Below are 23,150 nucleotides of genomic sequence, written 5' to 3' on the forward strand. Positions count from 1 at the left end.
GGAGAAGGGAAACCATTCCCTTGTTGGGGCTTGTCTTGCTTTTGCCTCCTGTTTTCACTTTCATTTGCACCAAAGCAGCTGAAACTGCTTCACAAACACTTGTGTTTCCTAAATGGACAGATTGATCTCCCTGAAGTTTAACTGACTTGGTGCTAGACTGAGATGATTGAAGTGTTCCCTTCATTAGTGAATGAGATTAAACTTGACTGTGAGGTGGAGTCATGGACACAGCAGCCTGCTGTTTGCTGTGCTTTGTACATAAACTACTCTATTGTTAAACACCTGAACTCAACAAGTGCCACAAGCTGGTGTCAAGATGCTGTCAACACGAGTGACTTCAGAGAGGATTCTGATTTCACAAACATAGTGACACACGTTTTCTTAGTATCAAAGTATTAACAGGCTTTTATTTAAATACTGTGGATCATGCACAAACAATAGATGCAAAACAGAAAATAAATAAGCAAACATTCACCCTTTTCAGTTGTGAAACATACAATAAATGCAGTGGAGTGTATTCCTGTTGAAAAATAAAAGTGTGTGTTGGCTCTTTGCTTCCATAAAGTAGTCATAAAGTTTTTTTTAATTTTTTTTTTTTACAAAGAATAGGAGCAACATAGAAGAAATATTGGCCAACCATGGGATAGGCCTATGTTTAATGTCCACATTCATGATCAAAAATATGCTTCATCATTCATTCAAATTCTCAATGCCACATTGTGAAACGATTGGTTACGTTTAGACAACGAAAGGTTAGCAAAAACATCATAGTTTAAATAATAATGCATCAAGGTCAAATAACAGTGCCACTAGCATAAATACATAACTCAGCAGAATGTCTTGTTACGTTACATAACAAGTGTAAAGTCCACGGTTACATTAGGTCTTACACGGGACACAAACAGCAGTCTCCTGGGTGAAAGTCATCCATCACCCTTCCATCAGGCTCTTATGGATTTTCTCACTTGTTATACTCGTTATTATAGCACTCAACTTTCATTAACAGTCGTTTGATATACCGCCGCGTGCCTAGAACTGTACGACATCACTAATAACGCCAACTTATCTGTGGTTTGCACAAATGTACGATGCCAACCTTCTGTAATCCTGGCGACTGGGCTGACCCCCAAATAATTACTTCCTACATTTCCCACAATTCTTTGACAACTGCCAGAGAAGAGGTGCAGTGCTATAGAGGAGAGTTCTAGCAAAGTGTTCCAGAGTGAGTAAAGTGACAGTGTTGTTAAACAGTAGAAGGGCTGAATGTGTGAAGGCTTGCAGGGGACGGCAGCAGCGCGGGGATGTTCAGCCCTGGCAGGTGCTCAGGTCTTTGCCTTTCTTTCGAAGTTGTGTCAAAAGGTTTTGAAGCTTGGCATCAAGTCCTTCGAGCTTTGTTGACTTCTGAAGGATCTCGTCCTGAAGCCCCCTGAGGGAATCTGCTTTACCTGGAGAAGTACAGGGAGTGAGTTGGGATCTAATGAAACCACTGCAGACCTCCAAAACATCCCACTGATGACAGGGTCACCTCCTCTGTGTTCAAAATTGTATTCAAAAATAACTTTTCTGTTATATTTGCACAAATTAGCACATGAGAGATGCAAAAACAAAGTTCTCTGCCTCATTATAGTGCTTGTGATGGCATTTGCAAGATTAAACTGCAAGAAAAACAACCAATCCGGGCAGAGGAGGCTCAAACAGCTGTCTGATTGTGAACTCAAACTCAAATGTGTTCAGAAACATATTTAAGTTATTGTTTAACTGTAAAATGAGAAGAATCGTGACCCGTCTGCCATGTTAAAAACAGTTGAGCTGAAACGAATCCCCGCCCACTGAAAAAAGTAGACAATCATGTGGGTCATATTTGGGACGAACTGCCTTTAACTCAATAGTAAAACGTCACAGCAAATGCAATGAACATATAATGTAAATTCGAAATATTAAATATATTTGGTGTATTTTTCTGTCTGTCAAACAGCCTGTCTTCTCAGAATGTTAATTCTGTATCATAGGCCCCTCGATCAGCAGGGAACCTGAACAAGCCGATCTGAGAGTGAGTGAGTGAGTGAGTCTAGTGTAGTTCTGCTGTCTTACCTTCCAGAGCATTTAACATGTTTTGGGTGGTGTTGGTCAAAACTCCGGCATCCTGCTGCAGCTTCGCCAGTCGATCCCCCAGTGGCCCCGCCTCGCCACCCGCCCCGCCGGCTGGAGCCTTGTCTTTAAGATCCTCCAGCTGCTTCTCCAAAGACAGCAGGTCCTACAAACACACACACACATGCATTTTATGCCGGCGTAATGCAAGTTTCGACCCGCGCAGCCTTGCGCACGGTCAGTTTGGCAGTTTGGTGGATCGCTTGCGCCAAGATGGGTGTGGCGGCGCAGCAGGGGGAGGCGTCACAGATTCAGCTTGGTGCAGCGGAAGTTTCGTGGCAAAAAGCTTCGCCGAGACTTCGCCGCAAGCTCGCCAGCTCCAACCTAGTCTACTCTCGGTGCAAGGCGCAAATAAAGTCCATTAATTCAAGGCGAATTACAGGGCGCGTTTTGGATCGCATGCATTTGCGCCGATGCATGCACGAGACTTGAGAGGATCCGCCGGAACTCGTCATAAACACGCCAAGTTCTCACCACGTCAAGTCGGACACAGGTGCACTTCACGGGTTTTTTTTATTATTTTTTTTATTTAAACTTTATTAATAATTGTATACATAACAAAAACTATCGCGCCAGGGGAAACTTCACAAGGTTGCACAAAGAATATGGCCTGCCCAGTGGCGCTGGCTTTCTTCGTCGCTGACGAACTCGAGCCGAGGCATTTGAACTCCCCTTGTTGACGGAGGCTGAGGAATTTTCTCACGTGGGAAATACCACCAATACCGCACTTATTTCAGACCATCTGCAGAGAAAAGCATGCGAAGGGAGGTACCCTGGAGATACCGCGAGTTTTTAAAGTCATGTGACATGTCGCAAAGGGAAGTTATCACCAGCATTTGTGACGTTTTTTTCCCAGAATGCCTTGTTTTGCGAGGCAAATGCATATGCATGCTTGATTCGAAACAAGCCTACAGCTAGCGGAGTGGAAGTTTGGCTGACCGGCGGGCAGTGCGTACACGTCACCGAGACCTCACAGGCAGGTTTCCACAGTTCCAGGCACATTTAAATGGAATAAATAATCACAACAAACACTATTTAATGCAACTAATTGAATCAACACGTGAATTTATATCTATATAGATTGTCCCGTCACATCTGACGTCAGATCAAAGGCGGATGGCACGCGTAACGGAAACTCAGCCTCTCGGACCAAAACATCTCCCTCTCTCTCTCTCTCCTGTTTTTTATAATATCGGCATTGTTATTAGGCGCGTTTCGAATCATGCATGCGCATGCATTTGCCTCGCAAAACCAGGCATTCTGGGAAAAAAACATCAGAAATGCTGGCGATAACTTCCCTTTGCGACATGTCACATGACTTTAAAAACTCGCGGTATCTCCTGGGTACCTCCCTCCACATGCTTTTCTGTGCAGTTGGTCTCAAATAAGTGCGGACATAAGACACTCCCCTCAACGTTGCCCTAGTTGGTTAGAATTATCACGTGGTATTTCCCACGTGAGAAAATTCCTCAGCCTCCGTCAACAACGGGAGTTTAAATGCCTCGGCTCGAATAGAAAGAAAGCCAGCGTCACTGAGCAGGCCATATTCTTTGTGCAAAGTCCGTGAAGTTTCCCCTGGAGACAGTTTTTGTTATGTATATAATTATTAATAAAGTTTAAAAAAAAAAAAAAAAAAAAAAAAGTCTGTGAAGTGCACCTGTGTCCGACTTGACGTGGTGATAAGTTGACGTGTTTATGACGAGTTCCGGCGGATCCTCTCAAGTCTCGTGCATGCATAGACGCAAATGCATGCGATCCGAAACGCAGCCAATCCCACTCACGCCTTCTCCTCCTCCCTCTTTCCCACTTGCGCAGGTGGGAGTGACGGGAGGCGTGCCTGCGCGAGCCTGCGCGGTGCACAAAACTTGCAAAGTTCAGGCAGACACACCCCGTTGGCGTGGCGCACGTGCGCTGCGCACTGACTACTACGCCAAGTCTACGACACTAGGGCCCTCAGTCTTTAATATGAAAATGTCATGTCATGATTATCTCAGCCAAAATAATTACAATTCAAGATATTATCCAGAAAATCATAAAAATAAGATTTTTTAATTGGAGATCATAAAAGACAAATAGAAAATAATGTAACATAAGAGCAACATTGTAAGTCTGTCCTTTCTTGCTTTTTTTCACGTCTCTACCATGATAGTGAGCTTGACATCTTTATTAATTCCAGATATTCCCGATATTCACGATTATCCCAATAATGAAAATTCCCCATGATGCCTGATATAATCCTGTATGATCCCATCCCTGTCTCCCACAAACCCTTTGTAACTACTTACCCTAAAAGGCAGTCATTTGGTCATGACTTACTTTGGTTTATATTGACTTATAAGGATAACTCACCATTTCAATGTTTCAGCTAGTTTAAATCTTTATAGTCTGCTGCTGATATTAAATAGTGCGAGCTGAACAAACGCCCCCTGAAGACCACCATTAGCTGGAGCGTGTCTCCCACCTTGTTGGCCTGATCTGCTTCTCCCTCAGCTCCATCTGCGTTGTCCTTAGCGACCTGGCTCCGCTGCTTTGTGTTCTGCAGCAGGTCTCTGATCTCATCCAGTTGAGGCTTCAGTGGCGGGATCTGTGTCGCTACGTCGTCCAGAGTCTTCTCAGCCGGCCTCAGCTGCTCTTTGGCCTGCGTGAGGAGAAAGTTGAAAAGCTCAGCAGCGCTCAGCAAGCAGCTTTCATTCTCATCCAGTGTGTGATGTATCTGTGCTTCCTACCTCAGTCAGGTTGTTGTGCAGGTCGTTAATGACAGCCACGCTGTCCTGCAGTTTGTCCTCCAGATCATTAAGGGTGAGCTCTTCCGAGTCGAGGCCTGCCAGCAAGCCATCCACGTCGGCCTTCACACCCAGCGCCGTGTCCCTGTCAGAGGGAATGAGAGGGAAGCCGCTCAGGATCTGCCCTTCTATTCCATAGAACTCCAGATTAACTCAGAGATGCTTGATATTAGGGGCCAGCCTGCACCCATGTCTGTGTCATTTTGAAATGTTGATTTATACAATAGCATGTCGGCTGTGTCTCTGCCTGCGTGTGGTTCACAGCAAATACATCTGTCGACAGTATATTGACATTGAACATGTCACAGACATGAAAAAGCTTAATAATTTAAACGTTTGTTAAAGATAACACCCTCAGCCATATTGTTCACCTATTTAACCTATTCTTTCAGTAATCAATACTATCTGTGAGCTTCTTATGCTGCACTGTATTTTCTATTCCTTGATATTCTTGTTTTTAATGATTCATTTTTATTTTATTTTATTTTATTATTATTAAATTTTAAACTTTATTTTATTATTGGCTGGTTTTAATGAGGAGTTTTCTATGCATTTCAATTTTGCCTTTATTTTCTTTTAATTCTTCAATTTTGTATCACTTTATTGTCTATGAAATGTGCCTTGGCTTAACAATGTATGCTGAAAAAATAAAAGAATAAATGTCCTTGTATTTTATATCAAAATTCAACATATTTTTCTCCCTTGAAAAACAAAATATGATTTATGTGCTTTCATCAGCTACCAACCAATTTCAACCAATAATATCATGACATCTATCCATCAATCAAGCTAGAGAAGGTGGTAAGCTAATCTTTTCAACCATCCAATCAAATTCCTCCCAACGTTATGTCCTCACTGTTTTTGGAAATGTTGAAGATTTGCATGCCAAATTAACATTGCATTACCAAATGACCATCATTTTTCACAGCCGTTGACTGTTGCGCTGCCTGTTTTTTAAGGTCGTTTAGTCGATTACACTACACTGCCTCTGATTGGCTCGTGCTCATTGCCTTTCTTAACACAATTTGGTCCATTGATAACTGATGAACCAGACAGGTGGAAGGAGGGAAGGGTTCATGATTTCAACTCAGATGTGGATGTTTTCATCAGGATGTTCTCTTATGATGACTATGTCCTGATTATGGGAGAAAAAGGGTTTTTCCTTTAAAATGTTTCTATTCCGTCGCCTTTATGGATGTAAAATTATAACAATTTTAATTAAATTAGTGTTAACCTTATAACACTTACCCTAATAACACTTAACACTTGCTGACCCCTTGTTACATATATTATTATTATTATTATTATTATTATTATTATTATTATATGATCAATTGAAATAAAACATCAATATATCATGTATAATGAAACATTGTGGCCATGATGAAAGGCAAACTCGATGTGAAACAGTAGTGTGAAGGCCCACCTGGCATCCTGGGCTTCCTGCAGCAGTTTCCTGGCCGTTTCCAGCTGCGGCTCGGCCATGTTCAGCACCGCCGAGCTGTCCGGTAAACTCGCCGCCAGATCCTTCAGCTCCTCCAGCTTCCTCTTCAGAGCAGCCAGGCTGAGAGGCAGCTTGGCTTTCAGGATCCAGTCGCTCACCTCCTGGATGTGGGACAGGTTGGAGGACGGGTCTGCACACACACATGCACACACACACACACACACACACACACACACACACACACACACACACACACACACACACACACACACACACACACACACACACACACAGGTTGGAGGCAATGATGTTGTAAGGCCTAATTTATTTATTTTGTATTTAATTATTTATTTTTTTTCAGAAAAATTCATACTGATGAAAGGGTATACATAGAGTTTTAGGATTATAGTCTGGAGAAAGAATATAATTTAGAAAGAAGTATTTCTGTAAAGCCTATTTGTCTTTTTGTTTTTATATACACTGTATCCTCATTTAGCTGGAATAAATACAGAATCAATACATATAAATACAGTTATATGGGTAAAGTTCATATGTATATTGTCAGATTTCACTGTGACCTTTAAACCCAGTCTTGGTTTATTCTACTGTATACTTTATGACAGAATCACACTCTGATTGAACCAATCAGAGGACAGTAACTGTGTAAGTAAAGTACATTCTTTAGACCTGCAGCTGATCTAATGGAGAGAGGAATTAGATACGCTATTACTTTAAGACACATTTACATCATCAGGCTCTAAGCTTGCACCTTTAATGTGTCTAAAAGTTAACATGACAGTAACTCTTGTTCAACACAAGAGATGGAAGAGACCATGTGTGTTGCCTTAAACTTGTTACTAGCTGGACTTCTTCACTGGTTGTAGTTGTAATACAGTAGTACAAAGATGTTGTATGGTTCTCCTGGGGGCTAAGCCCCCCTGTCTTTAAATCCTAGTGACATGGAAGCATGATGGCAAAGGAACGACCTTAGCGCGACCTTCTGGTGAATCCATTCCAAAGCAGCCATTATAAGTGAAAGTAAGTCAAGCTCTCTACTCTCTGCATCAGAGCCATCTTTACCTGACAGGTAATCTTTGAGGTCTTTGACAACGTCACGCATCTCTTTCAAATCGTCCTCCAGCTCGTCTCTGGTCTGCTTCATCTTATTGGACAGCTTCTCTGCAGACTCCCTCACCTGGTTGGTTGTCTCCTGTGTTTCCTGGAGCTGGAAGGAAGGGAAGTTCACTTCACTTTCATCTTTGGACTCTTCATGAGAAGTACCTAAATAGCCTACAAACGGGATCAGGGTGTGGTGTACCTTCTCTGCAGCGTCTGTGATCTTCCCCGTGAGCTTTTCCAGTCGCTCCTTCACGTCCTGGGCATCGGTGTCGGCCCTCTTGCTCAGAGGCAGAGCGCCCACACACTTTGCACCCTTTTCACATGGCGGGGTCCCGGCTGGTGGACACAACGGCCCCCCTTCACACTGGAGAGGGGTGCAGGACTTTGAGCGAACGCTGCCACATACCTGAAAACACACACAGAGAGCTGTTTAACTAGTGCTGCGCCATGCGTGTGAATGTGTAAACAGACTGAATGTAGTGCAAAATGCCTAGTAAGGTAGAAAAGCGCTATATAAGTGCATGTCCATTTACTATTCCCAATAGGAACTCAGTATAATCTCATATCCGCATCGTGAGGCCTGAACCTTGTTAGTTAGTCATGTGAATGGTTCTCGTCGATAGTCACGTGACCCGCTAGTCAGTCAAGTGAACGTCAACCAAGCTCTTTTCCTCAACTAAGTTGTTTTTGCCTAAACCTAGCTAGACATGCTGAATGTAACCAGCAGGGTGTTGATGACATGAGGCTGCTCACCTGTTTGGCAGCAGGAGTGAGGTCCGGTCGCAAGGCCATGCTCTGGTTCAGTTTGTCCAGGTTTCTCGTGTTGGCTGGCTGAACTTGGTCTTGAAGGTCTGTCGCCTCCTTTCTGATGTCAGCTGACTCCTTCACGAGCTTTCCACTGTCATCCACGTTCTTAGCCGCGTCGGTGGACTCATCGTAGGCGTTCTTGATGGCAGTAAATGATCCTGAAGGAAGCAACGACTCAGCATATAAGAAGTCATCATATCATGTCATGTGTGAGAAACACAGTGGTGAGATGTTCTTTTGATCAACCATGACTAAAAGAGTAGTGGGTAGTCTGGGAACAGAATAGCAGTAGAATGGAGACTGAACAGTTTTCTGTGACTACTTCAGAAGAAAATGGAGATTGTTGATGGTTGCCATGGTGACTGTAAAGCGATGTCACGCCTCACCATGAAGAGAGATGACTTCGCCTCTATTGCAGCAGTAGCCTATAGATAAAAATGGTCGCTGCTCCGAGCATCCTGCACGTTGATTTGAATACTCCTGCTTTATTTTTTATTATTTCTATGCTGATTGGTGCCTGACCTGCATTGTTTTGACTGACTGAGTTATCCTTTGCGTCTTTCTTGGCTTTGTATTCCAGAGTGAGGCTGTCCAGCAGAGTCTGCAGTCTGTCCAGCTCTGAGTCCAGACCAGGAGTTCTTGTCATGGGTGAAAGGTCATCGTCAACCTTGTCCAGTTGGTCCCTGGAAGAAGAAATGACATCCATCTATAGACATTTTTCCCCACAACAAGCTTTGTAAAGAGCTGTAAATGTGTGCTATATTTTCTCATCCCCTCACCTGAGCTTGTTCAGTTGGGATAGAGCATCATCGACCTTTGTGACAATATTGGGTGGAAGGGAGATGGTGTCCTGGATCAGCTTCAGGCTGGCCAGCAGGTTGCGGATGCGAGGTCCAAAGTTTCCCAGATCGCCAGCACCTCCGGGGCGAGGCAGTCTGGGGGCGAGTCTATCCAGAGCCGAGCTGAGGTTCTGTCTCTGGGCGTCCAGCGTGAAGAAGCAGGAGGGACACGTCTCGCAGCCAGGGAAGGAGTCGCAGTGTCCGGGGCTGCAGGAGTCACAGCGAGTTCCCGTGACGCCCGGCCGACACAAACAGGCTCCCGTCTGCTTAACGCACATGTCTGGGAGCGTTCCTTCAGCATCACAGCGACATGCTACCAAGGAGGAGAAACACTCAGTCAAACCTGCACACACACTTATTCATGGGAAGTTATAGAATATGTAGAGTTGTTTGTTTTGACAATAAGAATCAAAATTTCATATTTTTGGTGGAGCTTACAACAGAGTGAATGTTAATGTGTTGAAAGGTCTAATCTAACTGCTGAGTAATAACCTTTTTATTTTGTCATAACTGAGGCAGCAAACTAATCTGGAGCTATTACATCCCACTAGTGATAGCATGATACACGATTTTAACAAAACTCACAATTGGCTGATTGTGGTGAATTTTCTATTATCAGGATAATCATCACATGAGTGAAGTGAAAAACCCATCCAGCTCACTATCATAGAAAGGTAGTGTAACACACAGCGTGATTAAAAAAAAAGGCCTCCGGCAATAATTAGAAACAACAGACTCACTATACACGAATGTTATATTAAAATGTATGTTACATTATTTTTTGATTTGCAGCCATTTGAATAGTTTTGAAGCATATTTTATTATTCTGGATAATATTGTGAATTGCAAATATTTTGTCCAGGATGATCATGAGATGAAATTTTCATATTGTCCCATATCTATAGCCACAAATCCAACAAATGGAGTGATGGAAAGCTGGGACTCACATTGGCAGCCTATGAGAGGGTCTCCGTACGTCTTCTCTGGACACTCGATGCAAGTCTGGCCTCCAAAACCTGGTCTACACTGACACTGGCCCGTCACCTGGAACCGGGGAAAAAGGGTGTCATTACTGGTGAAGTGGATACAAACTCTAAAAATCATCATCATCATCATATCCTTATACTTATGGACTGGTTATAGTGGGACAGAGAGGTGGATAATCAGTCGTATGCACAGGCTGCAAAGTGCCATTTATAGAAAAAAAGTTCTATATTGTTGGACATAAGGGCTATGTGATGTATATACGTCGTTGCCATGGTAATGTCATTAAATAGGTCTATCATCACTCCTTCCACCCCCTCACTTCCCCTTTATCAATGCAGCGCAGAGTACATTTTGTTTGTATGTGTGTGGAGGGCATACCTGGTCACACGTATCGCTGTGTGACCTGGTGGGGTCACAGCCGCAGGGTGTGCAGCGTCCCGTCAACGCCGGTTTCCAGTAGCCTCTTGAACACGCTTCACAGGTCCGGCCGTGGAAGTGGGGACGGCAGGGACACTGGCCGGTCATTGGGTCACACACGCCAGACAGCGAGCCGTCGGGAGAACAGGAACACTCTGGACAGCAGAGACATCAGAGTTAGGGAGGAGAGCTGGACAGATTCCACACAGCCATTAGAGGCAGTAACAGCAGCATCTAGTGGTGACGCTCAGATTGCAACCAACCAAAAAACTCACTGTTTGGACTCACAGTTTGGATCAGTGGAAAAGAAAAAGGGAATCATTTATAACTTTTAGATATGCCTCAATCACGTTGGTTTTCTGCCACCAATTAGCAATCGTCAATGATCGTTCGCTTGTTTCGTTATAGCAGCAGCTCCACCATCCAATAAATTACCCCAGAGATGGTGTAAACCATCAACAATTCTAAATGTTATCCTTTTAATAAATAGCCATCCATCTGTAAAAAAATATCAAATGATTAAGAAATCAAAGATTCTATTTTAATAGATAAAAAATATTGATACTGATATTGTCATTCAAATGACTGTACCAAAATAAAATAAATAATTGAAAAAACATCAAAACCAAAGATAAATACATTAATTAGTAACACTTTCAGATCAGACACCTTTGATTTAACAAATATTAGAATGAGTATCTGTCTTCCAAAACCTACACAGATCAACCAGTACCACAGGAAGCAGTACTGGTGTACGTGTGGTTTCAACATTGATGTGGGGAACCCTGACAACAGAAGAGTGTGGTGTTTATGACTCACTGGAGCAGCCCAGAGGGTTGGAGGCACTCAGGTCGTAGTAGCCGGTCTGGCAGTGGTCACAGCGAGGACCTTCAACGTTCTGTTTACACTGACACAAGCCCGTGGTGTCGCCACACTGGCCTTCATCCACCGCCCCCTCAGGGCTGCAGATGCAACCTGGCAACACAAACATCACACACTCGTCAAACATCGTGTCTACAGCAGGGGTATCAAACTCATTTTCCTTCGGGGGCCGCATACAGCCAAATGTTATTTCAAGTGGGCCAGATCAGTAAAATCCTGGCATAATAACCTATAAATAACGACGATATGACAATATGATACATACTGAAACCTGCTGTGAACACACCAGACAGACAGGTTCCCCATTCACCTCCGTGAATAAATAAGAAAAGGCCCATTTTTCTTGAAAGACTGCACTATGTGTCCACTTCTCTCTTTTTCGACAAAGCCCTTTTGTGTAATGAGGGGGCACAGAGTGGCAGAAGAGCACATCCAAAAAAAAGAGGCTGCAGCAGAACGCATCAATGCAGCTAGAATTAAGCATGGCGAAAGACAAATAAAGATATGTCTGTTTGTTGTGTTTATGACACATATATATTGTATATCCATGCTGGTCAGCTCCAGCATGAACAGTAATTTTTACTCTTAGCAGAATGATCTTGCGGGCTGGATTAAACCCTCCATAAGCCTGACACCCCTGGTCTACAGCTTAAGAGGCTGCACATTTTAGAAGTTCAAGTTTGAAGATTTTGAATGCGTTGCTCCGAGTGCTTCATGTCACTAAAGAGCCACTTACGTGTGCAGGCGTCAGGCTGGTCCATCCGGCTGCGAGGGTTGGGCTGGTAGCCGGGGGCACACTGGTCACACTTTGGCCCTGTGGTATGATGCAAGCACCCCTCACACACGCCGCCGCTCCTCCGTCCGCTGGCCTCGAACACGGCCTGGTCGAAGCGACAGCGCTGGGCGTGGTTGTTACACTCACAGCCTGAGGAGAGATCGTATACGCTTAATACAGCATGGCTTTGTATGTAGAATAATATTACATATCCCAATGTAATCTTTCATACATTTTCAACTAATACAAAGGGGGGGGGGGCATCAGAGGCAATATACTGTTGTAATTATTATTACATTTTTAAAACTGCAACAATGCAGTTTGGCAATATCTGTTTCATCTCAACAGATAAACTGACATGATATCATCTGATTCTATCCCGGCCGCCATATCAGCTCCAGTTAGAACCATGAGTGACAATCGATCGCTTTATGCCATGTAGGGTTATCACATTAGTCTAGAATGTTTCTGTTAATTTTGCCTCTTGATGTTTCCTGGAGGGAAAAGAAAAGAGCTGGAGAGAAAGCAGCGTGGGGATGACATCACACATGGTGAAAGACGAGCTGCCATGATTGGTGGGGGGACCGGCGTGTAGTGTTGTCATGTCTCTGGGCCAATCACCACAAGGCTTTATGACTCTATAATCACCTGATCTGACATAGAGCCCATGGTACCGACATTAATATCCTGGAGTCTGAACATTACAGGGATGTGAAGTCTTACGTTTGCAGGTATGAGTGTTGCCCTCCTCTGCAGGTCTCCAGGGCAGATCGTTGTAGAGATCAGCACAGCGCTCACAGTTCACACCTGCTGTGTTGTGTTGGCAGTCACACTGAGGGTTTACCTGCAGAGAGAAAAAGAGATTGGTCATCGAAGGTCAGCTGCTTCGCAGGGTACCAGAGACAGGGCTGTCTACTCATTAAGCAGCACACTAACATGTTTGGATATGCGTATGGCTCTCTGGGCTAGAGGTGCCGCTCAATCACGGGGTTGACAAGCATCACGCCCACATGCATGCCTGAAGCCAGTGAAGCCCAGCTGCATGTCTTTGTAGCTGAGCAGACATGGGAGAACACACATTGTGTTTGTAGTCCAAAATGACTGCCCCATATAGCGTAACATGAATCCATAAAAATACATATATTATCACAGAATGTGTTAGATCTTTCTTATAAACTTAAGTTCTATAAGTTTGAAACTTCTAACTGCTAGTCATGGCCTCATTGATCTGAACTCACGCAACTCTAAAATGAAACATATTGACTTAACAAGGGCATTTCTTTTGGAATAGTTTCAAATTTTCAAATTGTGTTTCCAGTCCAAAAATGTTTTCATTATTAAAGAAAAGACATTGTTAAGTGTTTGTTTCTTGGTTGGTATCAGATGCTGTATTATTATCTTCATAACTTCCTGACGTCCTCTAATAAATCTTCACTTTCAGTTTGCTGGCGTCTCTCCACTGCCGCGTCCTGATCAAAGATGTGATCAAAACCTCACAAACCGTCTATCAGCTGTGCTGCCACACAATCAATGATGAGCCTCCAGAGTCCTACAGCCTGGAAATGAGTTGGCACTTCCTGGGTCGGGGGTTGACATGAAAACCAATCCAGCCATCATCTAGTCTAGCCTACCTATTAATTTCTAATGACCAGTCATTTCTGAGCTGGGACACCACAGGTATACAAACGTGAATGAAATAATATTGTAATATACATCTAGAGTGTTTTGCTGCAAATTTTGAGATGTCTGCCGTCTCTCCAATATAATGGGAATACATGACACTTGGTTTGTGGTGCTCAAAGGCCCCCAAAGAACCCTAACCTCCACGGCCACTAAACACCTGTTACGTACCTGTATGCTGTTGGCCAGCGGGTTGTCTTCGGCCTCTGGCAGGCATTGGTTGGCGTGTCCGTGGCACATACAGCTGCCCATCACCCTCATCTCCTTCAGGGCGTAGAATCTGCTGAGAGCTCTGCCCGGTGAGCGCGGCACGTCGCCGAGCTCCGTCATTCTCACCCTCAGCCCCGTCAACCCAGACGCATCTGTGGGGGGAGACAGCTGCGAGTCAGCGGGCTGCTACCTACACACTGGGGGGAGTTATGTCTGCCAGACAGAAACTTACCTTCAATTTTCTGGCTTTTGGGAGCTGGGACATACCCATACTGATGCAGAGGACTGAACTGGATCTGGAGAAGAGGAATGTGCATGTTATCATACTTTATATTCCATCATTGTTTCCTCCATCACGGCATTCATACTCTTATTTCACAAACAATATTTGTTGATGCATTCCCATTCCATGTGTGGTGTGTGTGTGTCCTCATCTATACTAAACAGTATGTTTAGATTCTTGCACTGAAATGACATCCTCTTGTGTTGAAGAGACCTCAGAATAAAGTTCAAGTAATAGCAAAACATGAGAATATAAGAAGGCAAAAATAAGAGATGCTGGTTATATTAAATCATATAATAAAAGCTATAACAGTCTTTAACAGTATCATTATACAATCTGACAAAACAAAACACTTGAGTGAAGAAAAGTGAGGCCGTCTGTCCTTACTGTGTGATCTTGGTACGGGTCTGCTGCAGTAGGGGGCAGTGTGTAGCAGTATGTGTCATCCAGGGTCAGAGGCGTTGTTGTGGGGACACCAGGAAACGCTCTGCGACAGTCTGCAGCCAAGTAGAGAGCCGGCTGCCACGTCCTGCCTTCATCTAGTGTCCTCTCGATAACAAAAGCATTGGGACGAGGACCCTGCACAATAACAAGACATGCACTTGTACTGAGATCAACAAGATGAAATACAATACAATATTTCTAAAAAGGAGATGATTGCACACTGTGTCGTACCTTGAAGCTGAGCACTAGGTTGTCGAGCTGGAAGAGGTTGTCCAGGTCCAACTGGAGAGTGACTGGATTCAGCTCTACGGGACAAACCAGCATGGCACAATTATTTATCATATATATATATTTGTTTCCTACAGCTCCAGCCTAGATATATCTCTATATATATATCTTTCTACATATGAATCTTTCTCTCTTCTTTCTTTCTTTGCCCACCTTTCTTGGACTGCCACCATCTCCGTGGTCCAGAAGAGGACAGGACATCCTGGACAGTGTGGGCCAGCGGACTGTTTGGGTTCCTGGAGTCACATGGACAACACTTCATCTGCCTCTAAGAAACAAAAAGAAACAAAAAACAAAAAGAATTAACAATGGTTTACTGCAGGGTTCCATTGCAGTATTTGGTGCATGGAGCCCGTGTATAGTTACTGTGTCACAGTTTGTCAGGTGTTTGTCCTGAAACGGACCCATGGACCAGCTGCTAAATCGGTCTCTTTTCCTCCGCTGTGCCAGGTAGATAAGCTTGTGTCACTGAGCAGGTCACAGAAAATCAATCCACCACAGATTGAACTAGCAGCTTTACATTGTCGTAAACACTTCAGCTGCCAACAACTATGTGGAGAACTTTGGCCCAGTAACAGATGAGGGAGGACGAATGTGCCGCTCGAGGTAAAATCTCAACATCTTTCGCACAAGTTCAGTTTTGTGACACCTGCAGAGCTTGTGAACACAGAGGAAACACATGTATTGTGAAATACAAACAGTGTCTTGCAGAATTTGTCCATCTGTTTTTAAAATCAATACCAATACCAATCAAAAATCAGAGAAAAGTAGTAATAGTAGCAGTAGTAAGTCGTTTTAGATGATGCCTTGTCTACTGACCCTGAGTCAGTCAAAGCACCTGTGAAGTCTGCATGTACAAATACTGTATTCATGCATTGAATGTGAGAAGATGGTGTTTCTCCCCCTTTGATAAGCTACCTGCTGTTTACACATACCCACTATGTTTTTAGGAATTAATATATTTGATAACCCAGACACAAGTACCAGTCATTATTTAACTGCTGCCCCTTTATGCTGGGTACTCTGGACATGGTTGCTTGCCCTGTAGGGAAAAGTTCCCTATGATTGTTACAACATGAAGGCCTCGCTCATGTTTTCCCTCCAGCTATGGGTCTGAGCTCACTCACCCACATCAGGACGCACATTTACAGTGTTTTCCAACGAGGGAGAATCAGGTTGTCAGAGGTTAAGTTTCCTTGGAGCACCTAATGCTTAGGATGGGTGAAATGCAGAGGTAAAATTGTATGTATGTGACTCTCTCTGAAGCTACTATGTCTGTGTGTTCAGTACCAGGATGTAACTAACAACAGTGCATTAGCAACTTGTTAAAAACAGTTCTGAGATCCAGTAATACCAATACTGTAGGTTTTGATGCATCATTGTTAAAATGTATGTCATTAAAAAAAAAACCTGCTTTGGATTAAACCAGTTTCCCCTATATGCTAAGCTAGGTTTAACATAATGCACGTGAGGAAATTCAGATAGGTAGGTAGGTCAAAAGGGATTCAACGTTGGGGCTTTTCCCCCAAGGTTTGTGTCTTTTGGCACTGCAGTGTGTCACCTCAAACACACATGCAAACACTCTGTTTGCATTAATCATTGCCAGCTCAATGTTGCATCAACTGTACTTGTGTCTAGTTGGTAGTTATAGTATAAAGTCTACAGTGGACACTGATACATCTAAATCTGGATCTGTACTGGAACCATGGTAACACTCCTGCTATCTGCACTATACTCATCTTCACATTTGAAAAAAGACAGTAAGGATGACAGGTGTCGGTTACAGGTATATATTAGATATATACTGTATAGTGTAGATATACTCGTATCAACAGCAGAAACTCTAAAATATACCAACAATTCTATTTCCAGGAGTCTGCAAAATCCCAGGTTATTCCAGGATATGGAGAAACAGTTAGCTCCTTCATACTTTTATTGCCACACTATAAAAATTTCAAGGTTCTGGTAACTCCAAGACACAAGATCAGACTAAAATGTGTCTGTAGGGAGTTGATTGTATTCATTGATTTATTACACATTATTCATTACAAAATGTGGTATTGCAGCAGTGAGGTGAGCAGTGTCTGATATGTAAGGAAAAAGTGGCAGTTCTAAAGGAATACAACACAAAACATCATTACTGGTGTGATGAGAAGTATGTTGACATGGCCCTCCTATGAGATGACACGACCATCAGCAGCCCTACGCAGGTTTGAGTTTGAGACCCCTGCTGTAAGGGCTTCATTGTCATCATTGTCTGTGTTCGTTGGTCATGAATGTGTCTATGTGTCAGCTCTGAGATAAGCAGAGTGTTCGTGCCCCTCCCTGTCTGGACGAGGTGAGGCTCAGGTATTACCAAAAAAAAGGGAAAGTATTGAACAATGAGAGGGAGTCCACACCTAACGCAGCTATCCATTCCCTGAGGCAGGTTAAACACACAACTCATACACTGTAAGGTATGAAGGTTATGTAACGCCAACAGAAGGCTTGCTCTCTCTTTTAGGTGGGATTAAGTTTAGTTTTGCCTTGAACATAAATACATAAATAGTACATTGCTTATATATTAGCAAGACACTCATTTTTTGCATGTACTCATAACACAATCAAAGCAAACTTGAATTAATCCAGCATGTATATTAGTAAATACACGGCCATGTACTAAAGTGTACTAAGCAGAGCCGGCCCGAGGCATAAGCAAACTAAGCGGCTGCTTGGGGCCCCCAATCATGTTTTTTTTTTACATTAAATAAATGAAACAGGTGACATAAACATTAAAGTATGTACACAAAAGAAAGATAATTCTGATTGAATATGCCCCTTAATCCTACAAAATGGGTTATGATGTCTGAATGGGGCCCCTCAGTTAAATATCACAGGATATGTGATTTGTGCTATATCTAATAATTTATGCAATTTATAATGTAACATAGTGTGACATATAGTGTGACATTTGTGTGAATAATTGTCAAGCACAGGTGGCTCTGCGGTGGTGGGAGGGGGGCCAAATCAAATTCTGCTTAGGGCCCCCAAAAGGCTTGGGCTGGTCCTGGTAGAATACTTGTTCCAGTGTAGTACATAAAAGTACACTAAATGCACTTGAAATTCTGCTTTCCTACAATTTAAATTAAACTAAAATACACAAATGAGTTGTTCCAAACTAGCAAACTTCAAACGAACTATCCATTAACACACTTGAATTATATTGATGATTAGTGTGTCTGCAAGTTCTTTCAAGTATACTACAATTGAATGTACTTAATATATATTAATGTATATGTATATTTTTCACAATACAAAATGAAAATACAGCACATATTAAATACATTTTAGTGTTTCTATTTAAACACAGGTTTATACTTAGTTAAAGTACAGTTCACTTAGGTTTAGTGGATTTTTATAAAAACAACATGATACGTGATTTTTGTCTCGTATTTGAGGTGATTTTCTCCAATTTTTATGCAATAATTAAAATTGCAACATCACAGCCTTGGTTCTTGCTCAATGTACCACTTATTTCAAAATCAGCATTAAAATTCAGTAAGGGGAGGTTTGTGCTGAGTCTGCTTTGGTCAAATAGTACAGTTGCAACATGAGCCTCTGGCACTGGAATCACACTCTTTCACAAATGGACAGTCTAGTCCAAACCACCACAGCCTCCAATGCTGTCTGTCTGCTCCCCATGACCTCTGCACCACCTGGCGAGGTAAAGCCCACGTACAGACCCATGCGTGCACGTGTGAGCACAGCCGGCTGAGACGTTGGCTGACATGGACTGTTAGAAAGCCAGTATCCTGACTGTGTTCATGCCTTTGCTTTCTCCCAGGCATATGTCTTTTCCACACTTTTCTAACTGTAAGAGGTTGAAACTCAAAACATCTTTGATCTGCAGAAATGAAATCCTACCTGTTGGTATGGGGTGCAGTAGACCTCGGAGCCCGTGAGGCCGCAGGTTGAGGAGGCATGGAGCCGGTGAGCCCGGCCCAGGAGCAGATCTTTGCTGGGCGGGTAACAAGCCCCCCAAGAGCAATCAGTCAGGGCCTGTGATGCTGCAGCCACGGCTGTCAGGAGGAAGGCAGCATGTTAAAATGTGTTGGAACCGCATAGATGACAAAAACCAGTCCTAAAAACATCACATTTCACAATCAGTACGATAATAATACTACTACTACTAATAAGAATAATACTAATAGGCCTACTACTAATACTATACTAATAATAAGAAGAATAAGAAGAAGAATACAGTTTTTTAAAGTTGTATGTGCTTTTCCAGGTGCTCAAAGATGCTTTAAAAAAAAAAATCATAACAAAAGAGAACAGAACAAAGCAAACAAGTTTAAACAAGTTTAAAGATTAAAAGCAAGAGTGAAAAGGTGAGTTTTGAGGGCTGTTTTGAAGGATTGAAGACGGTTGGCATTGAGGATATAGCCGGTACTGCTATTAACATGACATACCGTCCAAAACAGGAATTCAGGACACAGCATTTGAACCTCACTGTGTAAAGACATTTGTTTTTCTGATGTGAGCTGTATAGACCTCTCGAATTTGTTCAATCATTTTCATTTTTTTTCATGACGATAGACTGGCGTCCTGTCCAGGTGTACCCTGCCTTCACCCAATGACAGCGGTAGACGATGGATGGATGGATGGATGGATGGATGGATGGATGGATGTTTTCATGACTTTTGGAACCATTTCACTGACTTTCATTTCCTGGAGATTTACCATAATCTAACCAGAACTGCCAACACCCTCATCCTCACCCTAACCTTAAACCAAGTCTTCACACTAAAATGTAATCGTTTACGGTATGGGGGCGTGCAATAGTCCCCATTTGATCTTAAAAGAAGCTCATCCCCACATGACCGGTAGATCACACTAGTCAACATCGCCTTGTTCGCTCATCCCCAAACATATTTTGTTAACTGGTGTGTGTATACACTGTTGTTGTGTCATATCTATGGACAGAGATAAATAGTAAGTAAGTAATTAAATACATAAGTAAGTAAGTAAGAAAGAAAGTAAGTAAGTAAGTAAATAAGTAAGTAAGTAAGTAAGTAGCCTATGTAAGTAAGTAAGTAAGTAAGTAAGTAAGTAAGTAAATCAGTACGTAAGTAAGTAAGTAACTAAGTACGTAAGTAAGTAACTAAGTAAGAAAGTACATAAGTAAGTAAGTACGTAAGTAACTAACTAAGTAAGTAAGTAAGTAAGTAAGTAATCTCAATCTCATGGATTTTTTACCAAATCTTCTGAAAGTACCCCGAGCATAAACATATTTCAAATCATCTGCCTAAAGCGTCTAGACTGATGCCATTTTCCATTCCTCAGACAGTGCTGCAAAGATTTGTGGAGTTTCCTATTTCTACCTAAAGCCTCACAGTCCATATCATGGCGACAAAAGAAGCCTGAATAAAAAGTAGAAGAATAGGTTTTATCTACAGTACTCCAAAAGGAAGCTTTCCAAAGTCACAGTAAAACGTTCTGGTTCTAAAGCTCTGTCTGGATGGTCCTCCTCTCTGCTAGAACAGAGTGAGATAAGATAATCAGCTGCTGCAGTTTTGCTGGATGAAACCCTGCATACTGTCAAGCCCATTAGAATGTAAACATCTGGTGTGGTAAGTTGAGTCAGTGAACGTTTCAGCACAAACTTGAAACAGAAAGGAGACAAATCGAGATTGAAAAGAAGAAAAAAAAGACATCTTACCAGCTAGGAGTAAAAGTATTCTCATGTTGTGTTCCTCCTATGAAAATGTCTGAAACTGACGAGAAAGCAAAAAAGAAAAAAATTCAGCAAGCAGAAACAACCACGTACAATCAAAAGCCAGGTGTGCTTCCTGACGTGAGACTCACCTGGCGATCGGTGTCCTGTCAGCTCTGTTATCTGCTCTATTTAACTGGGTGTTGCTGCCAAGACTGCTTTATAAACACTGTCTCACCTGGACGCTATGATACAGTGTGTGTCAGAGTCACACCCTTCACCTCCACTCCCTTCACTCCATGAGTCAACTCACACACACAAACACACACACAAAGGCAGACGTAGACACATAGTCAACATTAACAAAGCTCAAATAAAAAAAGATTTGTAGAACTTAAAAAACCTAAATTGTTTTGTTTGTTCCTAATGTGCAAGCTAAAAAAAAAAAGAGTCTTCCAAAAGATATATCTAACTAATTTTCACGTTGCTTCACGGGGTCAAAATGTAAATGTGTTGAATATTTTGATTTATGAACAAATACCTGCAGAACGAATGACATTCCTATCAACCTCTGCTGGACTTTGTGTTTACTGCTAATATGCTAATGTTAGCATGATAACATTCTAAACTAAGACCCCATTTTTTTGTCTAACTGTTGAAGTTTCACACTGAATATACATAATTCTAAAAAATGTCCACAAAGGTGGTAAGTGATGTCTCTCTCTGAAGCTACGATGTCTGTGTGTTGGGTACCAGGATGTAACATTACTATAACAGGTCTCTCTGTGTGTTCGGTACCAGGATGTAACGTTACTATAACAACAGGTCTCTGTGTGTGTTGGGTACCAGGATGTAACGTTACTATAACAACAGGTCTCTCTGTGTGTTGGGTACCAGGATTTAACGTTACTATAACAACAGGTCTCTCTGTGTGTTGGGTACCAGGATGTAACATTACTATCACAACAGGTCTCTCTGTGTGTTGGGTACCAGGATGTAATGTAACTATAACAACAGGTCTCTCTGAGTTCCGTACCAGGATGTAGGATCCATGTGTGATGTCACAGCCTGGTCCCCCAAAAATGATGTCCCCACACAATGAAACAACATCATGAACTAGAGAAGGCAAGTTCTGAAGAAGTTGCGGTTGTGAATGTTCCCTGTTGACAAGCTGAAGCCAAATGCAGATGCTGAACAGATTGATTGAATTCATGTGAGAAAGTCCTAATCTTTATGAACGTTTCACAGTTTAAATGGAGTTTCTAACTGGAAGTGTGAATGACTAGCTTTGAAAATGTTTGAAAAGTGTGAATATTGAGGATTTTTGGAAGATTCCGTAATCTGCTTGAATGGGAAAAAATGGAAGAAAAACCTCAAATATCTCTTAAATCAGGGGCTGCACGGTGGTGTAGTGGGTAGCACTGTCGCCTTACAGCACTGTCGCCTCACAGCGGGTTCGATTCCAGGTTTGGGTGTGGAATTTGCATGTTCTTCCTGTGTTAGTGTGGATTCTCTCCGGCTTCCTCCCACAGTCCAAAGACATGCAGGATGAATATCAATTAGAAAGATAGACGCAGTCGATTCCAAATTGAGTTAAATATTCTGTGTTTGAATGGAGTGAATATGTTGAAAAGCATTGAAGGAGTTGAGGGCCAAGCGTTCTGACCCGGAAGATATAATAAGTAGAGAAATAAAGAATTTGTGCGCAGTAGAAGACGATGGCACTGGCCATTGTTGTGGTAAAATGAATCTGCCCAATAAAGATCAACAACCAGGATCAGCTTTTTCTCCGAGGTTTATTCCACTAAGTATTCTCATCTGCAGAAGAAAGTACTGTTCACCCCTGCCTTCTGATGCAAAGGTTCAGAATCAGCAGGAACGACCCTGAGTCTAACAACAATCTCCCTTTTAAGGAGGAGGAACCATGGACAAAGGACGGATCATGTCCTATCTTACAAAGACAAGATGTACAGGCAAGGTCAAGATTTACAGAACACAGGCGTCATAGTCCTGAAATTATCTTATGTCAATGTGACACTCATGCTCATATCATCTACAAACAGGCATTCATTTTCGTCATAGCATAACAGTCAGATGAGGAGATGCGGATCGACGTCTGGCCTGACAAATATTCTGATTATAAATTACAAACATCCAAAATTCCCATTACACCTTCAAGGCCATCAATGGAACGGCGCCCATCTACCTTCAAACACTGGTCAAACCACACGCCCCGAAGCGAGCACTTTGCTCCTCTACTTCAGCTGGCCGGTTGGTACCACCATCGCTGAAATCAAACAAATGTCGCTCAGCAAAGTCCAGACTCTTCTCTGTTCTGGCGCCTCAGTG

At 42.6% G+C, this 23,150-nt stretch overlaps 1 protein-coding gene across 1 annotated transcript; it reads right to left on the reverse strand.

Moving 5' to 3' along the window:
* Positions 1–387: 387 nt before the first annotated feature.
* On the reverse strand, positions 388–21,054 carry lamb3 (laminin subunit beta 3). Its single transcript, XM_084025464.1, has 23 exons — positions 20,954–21,054; positions 20,808–20,862; positions 19,010–19,164; positions 15,260–15,374; positions 15,050–15,123; positions 14,762–14,953; positions 14,324–14,387; positions 14,053–14,243; positions 12,925–13,045; positions 12,163–12,351; positions 11,364–11,519; positions 10,506–10,699; positions 10,088–10,184; positions 9,081–9,453; positions 8,824–8,984; positions 8,248–8,459; positions 7,694–7,900; positions 7,456–7,600; positions 6,358–6,565; positions 4,875–5,016; positions 4,610–4,786; positions 2,092–2,254; positions 388–1,445 (listed from the first exon to the last, which is right to left on the reverse strand). Exons 2-23 carry the CDS (start codon positions 20,830–20,832, stop codon positions 1,306–1,308), a joined length of 3,501 nt encoding a protein of 1,166 aa, XP_083881590.1. The 5' UTR covers positions 20,833–20,862; positions 20,954–21,054; the 3' UTR covers positions 388–1,305.
* Between the last annotated feature and the right edge of the window lie 2,096 nt (positions 21,055–23,150).

The sequence above is a fragment of the Eutrigla gurnardus genome (genome assembly GCF_963514095.1).
Source record: "Eutrigla gurnardus genome assembly, chromosome: 2".
NCBI lineage: Eukaryota > Metazoa > Chordata > Actinopteri > Perciformes > Triglidae > Eutrigla > Eutrigla gurnardus.